The sequence below is a fragment of the Coccinella septempunctata genome, chromosome 1 (assembly GCF_907165205.1).
Source record: "Coccinella septempunctata chromosome 1, icCocSept1.1, whole genome shotgun sequence".
Taxonomy (NCBI): domain Eukaryota; kingdom Metazoa; phylum Arthropoda; class Insecta; order Coleoptera; family Coccinellidae; genus Coccinella; species Coccinella septempunctata.
This window is the reverse complement of record NC_058189.1, coordinates 9,708,140-9,724,387: the sequence shown is the minus strand read 5'-3', so window position 1 is coordinate 9,724,387 and position 16,248 is coordinate 9,708,140. Positions and strand designations below refer to the sequence as shown.

At 33.3% G+C, this 16,248-nt stretch overlaps 1 protein-coding gene across 2 annotated transcripts in view; it reads left to right on the top strand.

Moving 5' to 3' along the window:
* Window positions 1–1,063: 1,063 nt before the first annotated feature.
* LOC123311308 (neural cell adhesion molecule 1-like) overlaps window positions 1,064–16,248 on the top strand; it is a 191,405-nt gene continuing 176,220 nt past the window's right edge. For both annotated transcript variants that reach the window (XM_044895210.1, XM_044895202.1), the window contains exon 1: window positions 1,064–1,351. In XM_044895210.1, coding sequence (XP_044751145.1) covers window positions 1,303–1,351 — 49 coding nt within the window. In that variant the 5' untranslated portion in view covers window positions 1,064–1,302. The remainder of the gene's footprint in view (window positions 1,352–16,248) is intronic.

Below are 16,248 nucleotides of genomic sequence, written 5' to 3'. Positions count from 1 at the left end.
CTACCCTCCACTCCTCTTAGAGGGCCCATGATAAACTACTGAATTAAGAAATGAAGAAACTGGAAGATATTCGTAATTGACGCTGACAAGGTGAAGTTATTGAATGTAGTTAAAATTGTACCAACGTGTGCAGGCACCTAACTAATGGAGAAGTCCTCTTCAAGTTGCCAACCTAGCAAAACGTCCACTGATGGAGAAGGATTACTTTTAGTCGATACCCACTTCAGCCACTTTCATTATACCATAAAAATAAAGTCACAAAATTATATTTGGCTCTACAATCATCGAGAGACAAACTGACGCAACTGCCATATATTTATGTTTTTTTTGTTTTTCTCTTTCATTAATGCGTTATCATAGTTGTATAGTCTTTTTCTCAAAAAATTTTCGGAAATCATTTCTAGGATATTGTTGTAGAAATGTTTATGTTTTATGATTGAGAGTGTCAGAGGCACTGTAGTCTATAAGTCGACCTGCGGTGAGTGCAGTGTCTATTGGACAAACTGACAAAAAACATCTCTCGAAACACCTCTGCAAAATTCACATAACACTCTTGTGAATGAGCTAAATATCCGGGTAAATAGATGTGGATGGATCCATACGGTTGAATTTTTTGTGTAAGTTCTTGGTAATTTCAGCGGCTTGCGGCTTGCTAAAATCTATTTTTTTATAATGTCATTTTGCTATATCCAATTTTATTGGAGAAGTTTTTCCTTGAGGATTAAACCTACATTAAGGTACACACTGAGGAAGCTGCAATGTCAGCGAAACAATTCCTTAACCTAAATTTTTGATACATTTTAGGGAAGTTATTTTTGTATTTTACTTATTATAATTAACAATGAGTTTCAAATAAGTACCGAATCAGTGGAACTAATACTCTGACTTGTTGAAGAATGTTATAATGTACCTAATACATTCAATTGGGTACAGAAATAAACTGTTCGGACAATTTTAATTTTTCTATCCATATGACTCCTGAAAATTGCGGTTTGATCCGATAAGGATAAGCTACTAGCTTAAATCTTGAGCTTTCATCCGGCTCCGAACAGTCCGAACTTCGAACGTTTCGCGAACTTCCACTTCTGCTTTGGTCCTTCGTCCCGGATCACGCTTGCGCCAAGTTCAAAAATAATTCCACTTCGTATTCTAGCGCCAACAACAGTCTTCCGGATTTCTGCGCTCAACTAGTTCTCCGCGGGTGCGATAGGATTCTCCGTGCGCTTTTACCGTGTGGTTTTGTGATTTTTTCGAAATCTGTTGTTTTTTGTGACTGGATTGTGATACTTCTGAATCTCCACGATGAGGATCTTTATGTTGGCGACGGTGTTTTTGGCAGTTTTTTGTACAGGTGAGCCACCAGGTGAAAATGCCGGTAATTTTACCGGTGTAAATTTGATCGTTGATTTGTGAGAATTAGCCGACAGAGCATCAAAAAATTCCTGAAGGTTGTTATAGAAATTCATCGCAAAGGAGTCGTATAGTAAACCGCATATAGAAAAAAAATCACTCAATATTTATATAGTAGTGAGTACATAATGAGCCCGACTAAAATAGAATACTTTCCAGTTGATTTCTAATTCTGATGTGGAAAAACTCGTATCATTCTTCCAGTGCAACAGTTTTTTTTCAATAATTAACCTTGTCTACTGCACGGAACTTCAACAATTTACCTACACGTAAACTGTGTATATTCGACTGAACTTTGGTTTGTTACGTTACAACAAAGCACTCTGGAGTTGTTGCTGACGATAACTCCAATTAGAAATAAAATATTATTAGAACGATGAATAAACATTTCAAAACTGACGATCATGCATATTCATGAGTTTTCGTTTATTCATTCCACATAGAATGAATTTATTATTTATTATTCAACTGAAATACACATTGGACACTCATTTAACTTTGCCTGTAACTATGAATTCATTGAAGGCATATCTTAATTTTTTTTTTTTGAAAATTTATTACTTACATTTTCTATTTCATTAAAATGGTCGCCAAGTTTAGTTTCAGCTGAATCGCATTTTTCCGGTATTGCCAAGCACAACTTAAGTTGTGATTTAATAGTAGATTCTTGAGGTCGAAAGAAACACTTTTTTCCTTTACCATTTTTTCAGAATCGGCTCGGTTTAAGGGATACAAGCTGTTGAAAAACCATAAAAATATGTTAATTTTAGTTCTATCTCACAAACGGTTTCACCGAATAAAATAAATTTCGGAATATAATTTTTCAATTATTTGATGAATTTTTTTCACAAATATCACCCATCACCCATGTCTTCCAGTTTTCTCATTATGGCCATTAGTTATCATCTCGGTTATCATAAAAATACCGAAAATTCAAAGAACCCAACTCTTGAAACTAAGTTGGACGCTATCTGATGAATATTTGGACGTTTTGTAAAATAAATGTATTTTTCATATTTTCCGAGATATTTTCTCATATAATGCGCCGTTTTCGAGTAATTTGATGTTCAAAATTGGGTACTTCGACCGAATGCAATTCATTTTGAAGGATCCACTGATGTGTAGTGTCATAATTTTAGCTTAATAATTTGAAGGTATCTCATGGCTCATTATGAAAATTTAAAATAGCTATATCTTTTTATCAGGGCCGAATCGTAAAAATGGTATAGGAAAAAAGTGTTTCTTTTCACCTCAATAATCTACTGAAAAATATTTTCAAATGCACCACATCTAATTTTTGCGCTACACTATCTATTTAGATGTAATTACATTTTTAATGCTCTTTACTGAAAAGGGAACTTCTTAGTAAGAAATGAATTCTGACAAAAAAAAAATTTTTATGAAGAATTTTTTCAACACTTTTAACCAGATTAAACCAAACAACGTATTTTATAGAAAAGTCCTCCGTGTTAAACAGAACAACCGTCACCTTGATTTGAAAAGGAAATATGTACATATGTATAAATTGTGCAATATATCCGAGGATATATCATTATAGAACAATTCAAACATAATTAACTATTGTATGGAAGTTAGTTGGACTCAACGTGATTTGTACAAGCTATCCTCATCTGAGATAAATTTCTGCAAAATACGAAATGTTAGTTTTTCGAATTTCTGACCTTATTATAGCTGAAAAATTGATTGGCTTGACATGTTTTGTGGAACTTGTCGAGTAGATTATTGTTTTCGAGAGTGAAAAGTTTGTCTTCATTTTTTTTTCGCGGAACTTTTTCTGAAAACGATCAAGAACTCTAAATTTCCTTCTTCATCGAGACATTCCATCAGAACCGAGATCAGAACTCATTTATGTGAAAGTGAGCGCCAGAACTCTTTCAAATCAATTACTCTAATTCCGTCTAATTCTATTAACTTTACAAAAAAGAGTTTCAGATAAAACCTCGGATAAAACTTTCCCCTTTTTAAGTAGAGCATCTCCTAAAAATTTTTACAACTACACAAAGTGTTTCGTTTCGTCTGCACAGCTATCAACTTCGTTATTTTAAATGGAACACCCTATAAATATATTTTTACATTTTTGATTTTCTTGCTAATTTTGAATATAAGTTTGATGGCACAACTATATCTGAATTCTCCACGGTTTTCGAGAAATTTGACTTTTTATTTATATTCTGACAGTTTGATGTACTTACATAAAGGACTATACTCGGGACTACAGCTCTGTCCCTATTCTATGTAATTGACTGTGACAGGGCAATAAATGATACACTGAAATTTTTTTTTGTAAATAACCATATTATATACAGGGTCCACGAAAACGTAGATCAATCACAAAACAGAAATTCATCAAAATATTCTTTTTCTTTTTAAATGGCAACCCATATTTTTTTCTGTTCATTATTTGAAAATTTTTTGTTCGAAAAAAGGAAGATTTTGATGAATTTCTGTTTTGATAATGGATCTACGTTTTCGTGGATCCTGTATATGGCTATTCACAAAAACAAAATTTAGTGTTTCATTTATTGACTAGACACAGTCCAAATTCGAATCAATTACACAGAATAGGTACGGAGCTATAGTCCTTTATGTAAGTACCTTCTATAAAAATAAAAAGTCCAATTTCTCGAAAACCGTTGAGAATTCGTACATAGTTGTGTTATCAAACTTATATTAATATTTAACAAGGAATTCAAAAATGTTAAAATATATAAGTTGTTCCATTTAAAATAACGAAGTGAAGTGAAGATAGCTGTGCGGAAGAAACAAAACACTTTGTATAGTTCTAAATACATATGTAATTTCAGGAGATGCTCTACTTAAAAAGAGGAAAGTTTTATTTGAAACTCTTTTTTGTGAAGTTAACAGAATTACAGTAATCGATCGCTGAAAAAACAAAGGGCAACTTTAATTTTAGAATTCTTTTCGATTGATGGAGTTGAACATTCAAAATATCAACACCACAAGAAACTGAATTAAATGTTGACAGCTTTCTACAGAGTGGCGAATTTTGGATTATATTATATCTATCTATGTTATCAAGGTTTTTTCGTGGAGTTTTACCTTAGGATGAACAAAAGATTCATTTTTGAAAACATCCTGTACGAAGGAACATCGAATATCTAGATTCCGAAACCGACTTCGCTTCTAGAACATGCTAATCTGATGCCAAAGCATAGAAACAAGCGAATACAAGGCCGAACTACGAATAGAAATTAGATAATCAAACACGGCAAGAATGTTTCCATCAAGCAGCGGATTGAATTAAAAAACAAGCGAGATCCTCATTACCGGCCGATAGAGCACTGACGAAACGAATTGCCATCAAGTTCAGAACGAATCCATTCGATTATTTATTCATGAGATGGGGCAAATCCATTATCCCTCGAACTGAGAGCGGGATTTGAACCCGATAATGGGATATGTCGGATGTCGTGCCGATCATGTCATTGGCGACAAACAAATATATGATATTATTCGCGAAGCCATGCATACATTTGAGTTTCGCGGCAAACGCTTTATGAATTATGCACAGTGAATATTGCTGATCGTTCTCGATGGCGAATTGAATATGAGCCTAAACAATACATTGTAACGTGAAGCAGAGCCATGGGGCTATTTTGGAATAATGCATTGCGATACCTACAGGGTGATTCAAACGAACGGGAGATCTCGAGGGAGATCCAGATTCTGGAGAGACTACAAGTATCTAATTATATGACGATTGAGGTAAACAAGCCTTATGAAAATGTTGCTAGTCTAGAAGATACTGGGTGTCGAAAAAATTTTTTTTACTGATAAACTGCTGTGATTATGATAATTTTGGTAGAAGCCGAGGCAGAAGCATTCGAAGTAGCAATATGAAAATTGACAATTAGGATTTTTTGAGAGAAATTGGTTATTCAAGCCATGGGGCTATTTTGGAATAATGCATTGCGATACCTACAGGGTGATTCAAAACGAACGGGAGATCTCGAGGGAGATCCAGAAACTGGAGAGACTACAAGTATCTAATTATATGACGATTGAGGTAAACAAGCCTTATGAAAATGTTGCTAGTGTAGAAGATACTGGGTGTCGAAAAAAATTTTTTTTACTGATAAACTGCTGTGATTATGATAATTTGGGTAGAAGCCCAGGCAGAAGCATTCGCAGTAGCAATATGAAAATTGACAATTAGGATTTTTTGAGAGAAATTGGTTATTCAACTCGTTTCAATGTATTTCATAGGGGGCGCTAGGAGCATTACCATTTTTACCTGTAAAAATAAAACAACTCCTTATAACGAAGAAAAAAATACCTATTTTTGTCAGGAAATGTGGAGGAAAATGTATTTTTGCTGAATATTTTAGTTTTTAGATATTTGCGATTGCGTTTATTGAAATTGCAATATTAGGTATATCTTTCGGAAGATAATGGTATTTGCCTGATTTTAATATCATTCTCTAAATTTTTCTTCACTGTCACAATGTGTATCTTGTGAACTGGCAACATTTGTACAGGGTAAGCAAAATTGGTGATACCTGAACTACAACTTTTTCAACCCAACGATAGAGGAAAATGCATGGCAAACTACGGTCGTCTTTTTTCGAGAAATTAATAATGCCATCAACTGCATTTCTCTATCTTCTTTTGTTTTCGAGTTATAGGCCAAAACTTAAATTTCAATTTTGGTCATTATCTCCGTTTCTTTATGTGCTAAGATGTTGAAACGAAAACATTATTGAGACACTTTTTTACGGCAATCCAGTGGCGTACTGTGATTTTTTCCAATAGTTATATTTACTGAGCTATAACATAAAGATGTGTTTTTTCTTATGAAAAGAGTAGTTTAAAATGACTTAGAATGACTGAGGGCGATGTATGATATATTTCTGAAACGGGAAAAAAAAGGCGATTCTTTCTAAGTCATTTTAAACTACTTTTTTCATACGAAAAAATACAAGTTTATGTTATAGTACAGCAAATGAACCTGTTGGAAAAAATCATAGTAAGCCATTGAATTGCTATTAAAAAAGTGTAATGTTTTGATATCAGCATCCTAGCACAAACAGAAACGGTGATAATGACCAAAGTAACCAAAGTTGAAGTCGCCAAAATTTCAATTTTGGCCAATAACTCCAAAACAAAAGAAGATAGAGTAATGCAGTTGATGGCATTATTAGTTTCTCGAAAAGGCGAACGTAATGTGCCATTCATTTTCCTCTATCTGGTCGGGATAAAAAGTTGTATCATCAATTTTTGCCAGCCTGTACAAGGTAATTTTGGATTAGTTATGAATCGCTCTGTATAAACGAATGTTTCAGTTATCGAAAATGAATTTTTTTAAATCTATTTTTTCATTCTTTCAAAAATTCTGAGTATTTTATCTGATTTACTGCAAACATAATTTTAACGCATAAAGAGATATTGGGATAAGAAATAGGAAAAGTAAATTAAAAAAAATGATGAATATGCAAAACAAATCAAGTAGGCATGGAAGCTGTGAGATTCGATGAAAACTGATATATGCAAATTAACAACATTTTTAATTCCTGGGGTAACCCTACCGGAAGAATAATGAAAAGACGATAAAATTTTGAATCATAAAAATTCAGTATGTATATCGATTATTTTTACGTCAAATTATAAAAACAGATTATATGATTTTCACGAAAATGAGTTGTTAAACCCCGACACGAGAAGTTTACCTTCACCCACCTGAAGATGCTTTTGTGATAGCGAAACACGTGTCGTGATTTAACAACTCATTTTTGTGAAAATCATAAAATCTGTTTATGGATTTTCATCAAGTATCAGCCACATCAGTTCAATGATTTCATTGTGTTCATTCTCGAATATTGATAATGCAAACATTTTCGGATTCTAACCATTTAATATTTGGGAATCGCAGAGGAATAAGGTTCATTAATATCTGTTTGAAGGGGGTCTAATTGGAGGCCTCCTTCTTGGAATGCCCAAAGACGCAATTAACTCTCACCAAAAACTAGATCTCAGGAGTAGATTAATGCGAATCCCTAAAGGACTCCCGGCATTTGTAATGGGGCCAATATTTAGTTGAACTTGAAAAATCCAATGAATTTATCATCCAATGTTACTTCAGAGGAACTTGCCCGACATACAGAAGTTGAATTTTGATGTTATTCTTGTTCGCTCATGTTGTGAGAGTTTCTTTTAATCACAACGCGTTAGTATGGTTGGTTACAAGAAATCGTTCAGATTTCTACTACTACCGTCTACACCTCGGTCTACACCGTTCGAATGGAAGTGGATATTACGGTATTTTAACACCTACGAGTTGTTTGTTTTCGATTAAGAATGATTTTGAATAATAATTGATAGTCTGTTTCGTATTTATTTGGACGTTCTTTTTAATTTCATTGGACCAAGTTCATTGTGTAAAATTTAATCTGAGGCCTCTTCGATTCATTCGAAGAAAGGCTGAGGACTTTATTTCATTTTTTTTTCAAAAGAAAAAACAGTAGGTATATTATTTTCAAAGTACCTATATATGTATTTCAAATTATCATCCACCCCACCTTGAACCATGATTAGTAAATAACATATACATAAATATTTTGTTTAGAACTCGGGTTAGAACTATTCAGATGAATATCGAAAACCGTTAAATATACAGGATGGCTCAAATTACAAAAAAGTAGTACACCATGCAGTATAATCGCTATATAGGGTTATGACGACAAACCGAATTTCGTTTGGTTATCTCCAAAAACAAATGAGTTATAAAGAAAAGAAGGTAATCTTGATTTTCAGTTTTTTTTAGATATCTCAGGAACCATCAGAGATATTTTGGAACTGTTTACACCAACATACTCATCTTTAAATAACGCAACTTTTTTGTACTTCAAGCCACCGTGTATTTCTAACGGTTTTCGATATTGCAGTAGTCCTTAGTTCCCCTCTAAGTAGTTCTAATGCTGTATATGTATAAGTATACAGGATGAGTCTTTGACTCGTTCAAATATTTTAACAGTATATTCTTCAGGTCAAAAGAAACACTTTTTTTTTTCACTGCTGAAAGACCATGCAAAAATGTTATTTTTAGTTCTATCTCACAAACGGTTTTATCGAATGAAATGAATTCGGAATATAGTTTTTCATTTATTTGATTAATCTTTTTCGAACACAAGATATCACTCACGTCTCCCAGTTTTCTCATTAGGACCATTACGTACCATAAAGATACCAAAAATTCAAAGAACCCAACTCTTGAAATTAAGTTGGACGCTATATAATGAATATTTGAACGTTTTCGAGTAAATTGATGTTCAAAAATTAAAAAGTATCTGTGAAATTTGAAAAATTGGGTATTTTGGCTGAATACAACTCTATTTGAAAGATCCACAGATGTGTAGTGTCACATAGCTAGTTATTCGGAAGGTAATTTTGTTTTTCCAAGGGTGGCCTAGCTCATTATGAAAGCTTAAAATAGCTATATCTTTTTATCACGGTATAGGAAAAAATGTTTCATTTTACCTCAAGAATCTTCTGTTGAAATAGTTATGCGAGTCAAAGACTCACCCTGTATATGTATTTATGGATTTTCTTTGAGAACATGTTGTTTGTTCTTCTCTTGGTGGGTAGTATATCAAAAGCTTCGTAATCATCAAGTGATAGTCATCATGTAGCAATATAATATTGCATGTTGATCGAGCGCAGTTTCAAATGTACTTAAGATCATTCATACGCCTCCAAATCAGCCATTCAAGCGAGATATTACACACCTAGTAAATAAGGGTTTTTCTTCACAACATATTACTAATTAAAAACAAATTTACGATTGCTATAACGTCGGTCGACACACTATGTGACCTCGAATAGGAAATAGGAAGAGCAAACATACATCGCATAGGTGTGGCTAGGGTAAAACCTTGGAAAGAATATGTGGATTAAGGAGTTTTATAACCCTTACCCACAATAGAATCGTTGGCGCTTCTAATTTGAACTCATAATTTTGTCGTTCGTATTGAAAATATTAAACGACAATAAGAAAACAGAGAGTGAGTTAAAAGCTCGGTTAAAAGTGGGACACAAAATTCATATCTTCGGTATTTACTTTTCTGTAAAAAAAATGCTCGACAAGTCAGTATATCTATGGGAGATGATTCCCCAATATAAGGGTCCTGTAGCGTTCCTCGAACAACTGAAGAATAGAAGAATCATCACTTGGAAGACTGGGTCGAAAGGCCCTCCCAGTCAAAAGCAAGATTTGGCTATTATTAATTTTAGTACTGAAGGCATTTCTAACGACGAGGGTGATCCTCCACCAAGATCAGCAGAAGATTTTTGACGCAGAGATGATATTCCTCCCAATGCAATTGAAAAACAAGTTATGTACCTATGATTATTTATTTTTTTCTTCAGTCATCATCAAGTCTTGAAATAAGTTTGGATGAAGGCTTTATTATTCGCCTTTTTTCTCGTTTTCTGCTCTGTTTCTTTGTTTCAGATATTATTTCGAAATGGAAAGAGGATAAAGAAATTTTTATGTCAATGGAAAGGAAGCCCTTCAGTATTTAAAGCTTATTCTGTAAACAAATTTGTCATCACTACACTTCTCACGGGGAGACAGGGTTTTTTTACTGAGGTTTTTCCCTAAGCTCTTGTATCATACTCTAAATTGTATGGTACCCCGTTACACTAACCTTTGCTAAAACTTATACATATGCTATATTGTTTGATAACTAAAAATGTATTGCTGACATTCAAAAGAATATATATATATATATTAGACTGATTCAAAAAAATCGACTTTCTTTTTTTTCGAGGAACACACCCCTTATTATCTTCAGGGCACTGAAAAATGACGTCTGTGGAAATATTAGTCAAAAATCTTATTATTTAGAGGTCGCTCATCGAGGATTTCTATTTTCCCTACTAATAGCAGGGAAAAAAAATGTATTTCTAGTTGAAAAATTCCAGTTCGCAAACCAATGGACGGATTCCATTGAGCGATATATTTTTATGTAGGGAGTTAGGTGCTCTACAAAAACTGTCTCATATAATTTTTCCATAAAACGGCTTTTCGAAAAGTTATTAGAGCTTGAAATGAAATTTTTGTCGAAGTAGCTGTTTTTACTCGGATATTGGGGAGAAATTATTGGAATTTACTTTGAAAATCAGAATATAGTTCTGGAAAGATACAATTAATATGATTCTATGTAGATTCAAATAATTTATGACATCCTAAAATAGTCAACATCAACAATTGTTAGAGAGTTAGAAATTTATACTCTTCAGAATCGAATTATTCAGCATCTATTATTTCTCATTCACTTGGGTCAGAAAGAATGATTGGTTTTGTGCCCTCTTTCAGATTAGTGTTTGTTCTTAAACCCAGTACTTGTCTTCAGTTTCAGTCATAATACAATTTTGTGTATTCATTGTTTTTATAAATCCAAAATAGCCGCTGTCACAAAATAGGTAGTGAACTATCAATTTTTCAACAAATGTCTCGATATTTGTGGGATTGGTAGGTTTAATGATATTAGAAATAAGTCGCATATAGAAAGCATTTATTCGGTTGTGAAAAATAATATTGGTGTTGGTATATTCAACATCTATAATACATAATATGTTCTAAACAGATAATTTCAATTTTTTTGTTGCAATCCGGAAAACGATGACGATGTTCGTTTATCAATTGTAAAAGAAACTGTAACTGTTTATTCTTCATTCTTCTTTTAGTAATTATTGCATTCTTCAATTAAACCAATAACTCGCTCCGCTGAATTGTAAACAACAGAAAGATCCTATCATCTATATGTTACTTTCACTACATAATGTCTTCTCCAATGAAATCATATAGCGAGAATTTTGTGAATGCGGCCATTTTGGGTTTGCAAAAATGATGAATACACAAAATTGTATTATGGATGAAACTGAAGACAAGTACCGAGTTTAAGATCAAACACTAATCTGAAAGAGGGCACAAAACCAATCATTCTTTCTGACCCAAGTGAATGAGAAATAAGAGATGCTAAATAATTTGATTCTGAAGAGTATGAAACACTAACACCCTAACAATTGTTGAGGTTGACAATTTGGGGATGTCATAAATGATTTAAATCTAAATAAAATCATATCAATTGTAACTTTCGAGAACGATTTCCTGATTTTCAAAGTAAATTCCAATAATTTCTCCCCGATATCCGAGTAAAAAGAGCTACTTCGACAAAAATTTAATTTCAAGCTCTAATAACTTTTCGAAAAGCCGTTTTATGGAAAAATTGTAAGTGGCAGTTTTTGTAGAGCACCTAACTCCCTACATAAAAATATATCGCTCAATGGAATCCGTCCACTGGTTTGCGAACTGGAATTTTTTAACTAGAAATAAATTTTTTTCCCCTGCTATTAGTAGGGAAAATAGAAATCCTCGATGAGCGACCTCTAAATAATAAGATTTTTGACTAATATTTTCACAGACGTCATTTTTCAGTGCCCTGAAGATAATAAGGGGTGTGTTTCTCGAAAAAAAAGAAAGTCGATTTTTTTGAATCAGTCTAATATATATATATGTAAATAATGGACCCTTTACAATTAAGGGGTGGAGGGTAGTTAAATGAAGACCCTAAATTTTTGTGCCAGAAAGGGATATATCTTTGGTTGCCGAGGGTAATTTTTTGCGACATATAATCATATCATATCGCTTTCGCCGAATTTGAGCGATTTTTTTTCTAATTTCGATTCAAACTTCAAATATCCAAATAGCTCCTTCATACGAATAGAAGTTACAAATTATCGAGCAAATCACAGTTTCTAATTCTAGCACTCATCAGGTGAGCGTCAATGTCCTTGACTTCTCCATGGTCCCCTTTAAATATTGATTAACTGGTTTTTAACGAAGAACGGTCCATTGGCATCCTACTGAAACTTTAAATTCGGAGATAAAATTAGTCTATATGGATTCAAATTAATTACTGATAGTATTCATTAAAATAATTCCACATGAAGAGGACTGATTATAGAGACTGGTTACTTTGAAGTGCTAGTTGATTCGCCTCATTAGGATAACAGATGACCAATAGGTATCCCATAGCAACATATACTACCAGTCAATCTCCTGCTGGCGGACATAAGCAACTGCAGATCCTTGCCTGATGATAACACACACTATGAGTCCAGAGCCTGCAGGCGCAAATCAGGACTGCTGGCAAGCCGCAACATTCATCACAGTTTTCCACCATTGTATATTTGGGGATTGGTATAGTTCTTTTTCAAATCGTTTCTTTTAGAACAAAGTGTCTTGATTTGATCATGGAAGAGATTGAACTACATATTATATCATAGGCTTTACGCGTTAGTAAAGCATTGAGGCTCAAAGGACTTTTACTTTCTACTATTCGTACAATGAGCTATCTAACGATATTGAAATAATTTTCGAATGTTTTAATCCCATAATTTCCACCCTGGTTTTGGTTGGAAGTTGGAACCATCGTATATAAAGCCATAATATAGATACATATATCTCTATTGCTAATCAGGCTATGGACAACTATAATGTTCAATCATTAGGTACTACTGACCGAGAACGTGAAGTTACATAATTGCCTATAAGTGAATAGTAGGTCGTACCTGTTTGATTTATTGCACATTCAGCATTTGTTTTCTTCAGTTTTGCTTACCTTGATAATTTTTCTAAAGTAAACCACTTACAGAATAGGGATTTCACAAATCGATATTATCATTGAAATATCCTTGAAACTTTTGTTTATTCTCTCATTGTATTTGATAATTATTAATTGACGATGTAAGGATCTAAGCTATATTAAACCAAAAACTCACAGAAATATTTCTTATGCATATACAGAGCTGTTTTGCAATTACCAGCATAAATACTTATAATACTACTAATACGGAAACTAAATTTGTATTGAATTCATTGCACTAAATCTCCAAGGAAGTAGAAAATGCTGATGACTACAGGGTATTTCTAGAATTCGAGATCAGCTGATATCTGCATATATGCAACTACTGACTACTTGGACAACTCGTTGGACAAGTTGGGTAAAAATGAATGATTCTTCAATAAGCTCTTTTCATCTGAAATATTTTCAGTTCTCTGCAACTTCCATTTATAACGGAATTGTAGCATAACTTTGTGAATTCTTTATATTACTGTAGATTCGGGTGACTTGGGACAATTGTTGAATTCAACTTGTCATATTTTCAAAACGGTGACCTATTTTTATCTGAAAAAGAAGTTCGAATATGCTCAATGACCCAGACTATTGATTAGGATATATACTATGCATCAGCATTCGGATATAAATTTCGAAAAAAATAAAATATACTTGTCCCAAGTCACCCACCGATTTGGGAGGCTTGGTACTCAAGTCTAAATCTATTGATTTCACAACTCTCAAATGAAATAGGTGACTTGGGACGGTGTGTAGTTTCGAAAAATTAAAATTTGTGATTATATAGTTGAAATTCGGTGAGGAAATTAAATTATAAACCCCTATTACAGCGAAAGTAAATATATTGCAACTCAGCTGTAAAACAACTAAACAAAACAAGGGAAATTTGATTTCTTTCATTCTTTAGTGATTTCTTTGTGGAAATAACGTAAATAATAATATCCAGCGAAAAATCGGCATATTTCCTGCTCAATGCGCCGCTTGTATCTATTCGGCATTGTCCCAAGTCACCCTATGAAACAACAAAATAAATGAATGAGATCCGTGTTGCCGTTTGATTTTTAAACAACCTTGTTTCATGACATATCTAATATCCTAATATCCCACGTATCCACAAAAAAAATTACACATGCACAAAGTGAAACACATGTACAGGACACTAGAAAGTATGAGGGCCATTAAAAAACGTGCTTTTACTCTCCTGAATTCGTTAATTTTTCCTGTCAATTCAAACGCTCTGGTCACGGCAAACTCAACAGGAATTAATTGTTAAACTAACCGAAAAGACGCTACACAATCTTATAAGTTTGTCCCTTCACTCATCAATGGTAAGAAACAAAGAAATCTGCAAGGGGAGTAATTGTCCCAAGTTACAGGACCGTCCCATTTTGAAATTCACAATGAATTCTCATATAATTCTATTCAAGATCATATCAAAAGACTAGGGTCTTTTGTCTGTATGACAATTCCATATTTCCACCATGCAATGGCCAGTTTTTCGGGAAATGAAATGTTCAATTCTGCCCGCGTCTCATTCTGCCATAATACTTTTCAAGGTAATGAATAGTGACAGAGACCCTACCCTATTGCCATTAGGCATTTCATAGATACCTTTTCCACATTACAATCTGAATCTGATATATATCGGATATGTTTTCATGAGCAACACGAACCGGCTAGTTTATGGATTATGCCGATGTAAATTCTCCCTAACTGCAATGGGAATGGACCTTCAAGGAGATATAACACTAAAAATTGAGAGCATTTTATTATTATTGTAATTGGTTTATGATCTCATCTCTGCAGAGGCCATGAAAGTTGCATGGAAGGATGACCAGACGAATAAATATAAAACCGATGTGGCGGATGCAGAGCATTGGCGTAGTTGAATCGGAGGCACCAAATACAATTGAGTATATAAGGTGATTCTGCAACAAAAACGAATATGCATAGATCCATCTGTTTTACGAAAATTATATATTAAATCAATACCAAAATTAAAGGTGTATGTATTTGTATTTTGTATTATTTCCAATAAGAAGAATGAAATTTTCAGTTCGCCTATGTTTTGGGAATGAACATTTAGAAAACGAATAAAAAATTGTTCTATGTATACTCCATCCACTTTTATTTGACACATTCCACTCTGTATAGTACGAAAATGTAGGGTTATGAAGCTTGTCAAAACATTTTTGAGTTTTAAATCAACGCTATGTTGCCCGTTCTACGTAAAAGTTTCTGTTATTACGTATTTTATCACAATGTCGAATCTCTTCGGAAAAATATGAACATAATTGAAGTTTATACAAACTGATTGAAGCCATACCAAATCCAGTTATTTGCATGGAAAATACAAGAGATCAGTATAATATCATAATATGCACTAGCTTGAAGAGAGTTAATGTTCGTAATCTTCTTTGGCTAAAGTTTGAATACGTTACATCAGTTGCAGATTTCAAAAATATTAACCTGAAGATGAAATGCGTACGATGCAGTGGTTGGGAATGGGTATCTCCCGAAGGAATTAACAGATAATTACAAGACTGTTAAATTCTTCAACAAAAATCATCTTGCATCAATATAAGTAAAAGGAATTAAAGGAAGTTTCAATCAAGATGAACTTCACCTTTGAACAAAAATTTCACATTCACATTCACAACAATTAGCAAGCAATTGGCGCGTATTTGTGGCTGTTCATCTCAATGCATTGAGATAATAATAATAATTAGGTATTTATTGATACCTTAAGACATTTACAATGTATTGGACAAGTCAAATGAAAAATAGAAAACTCAATTTTCGGGAACTTATTCTACGATGACATTAATCGAAAATCCTATAGTAAACTTTTAGCATTAATTCAATCAAACATAAAATTCTCAAATGCCACCACTTTTTTGGGCCTCCCAATAAAAGGAACTACTTTGTCATCCTCTTCATTCACAATCTTTCTGATTGTGGAAATATTCAGCTGAAATATAAGTCGTTTAGATTCAGATGAAACATTATATAAATTCACTTACATTGAATATGTTCGCTACAGTCTGACGTATTGTGGATTTTAAAATATCAGGGTATAACTATTTGAATGAGCGTACTTGAATTCTAAACGGCACATTCTTTAACCCTGTTCCTTTTTTCAATCACTTTCGGCATTTTC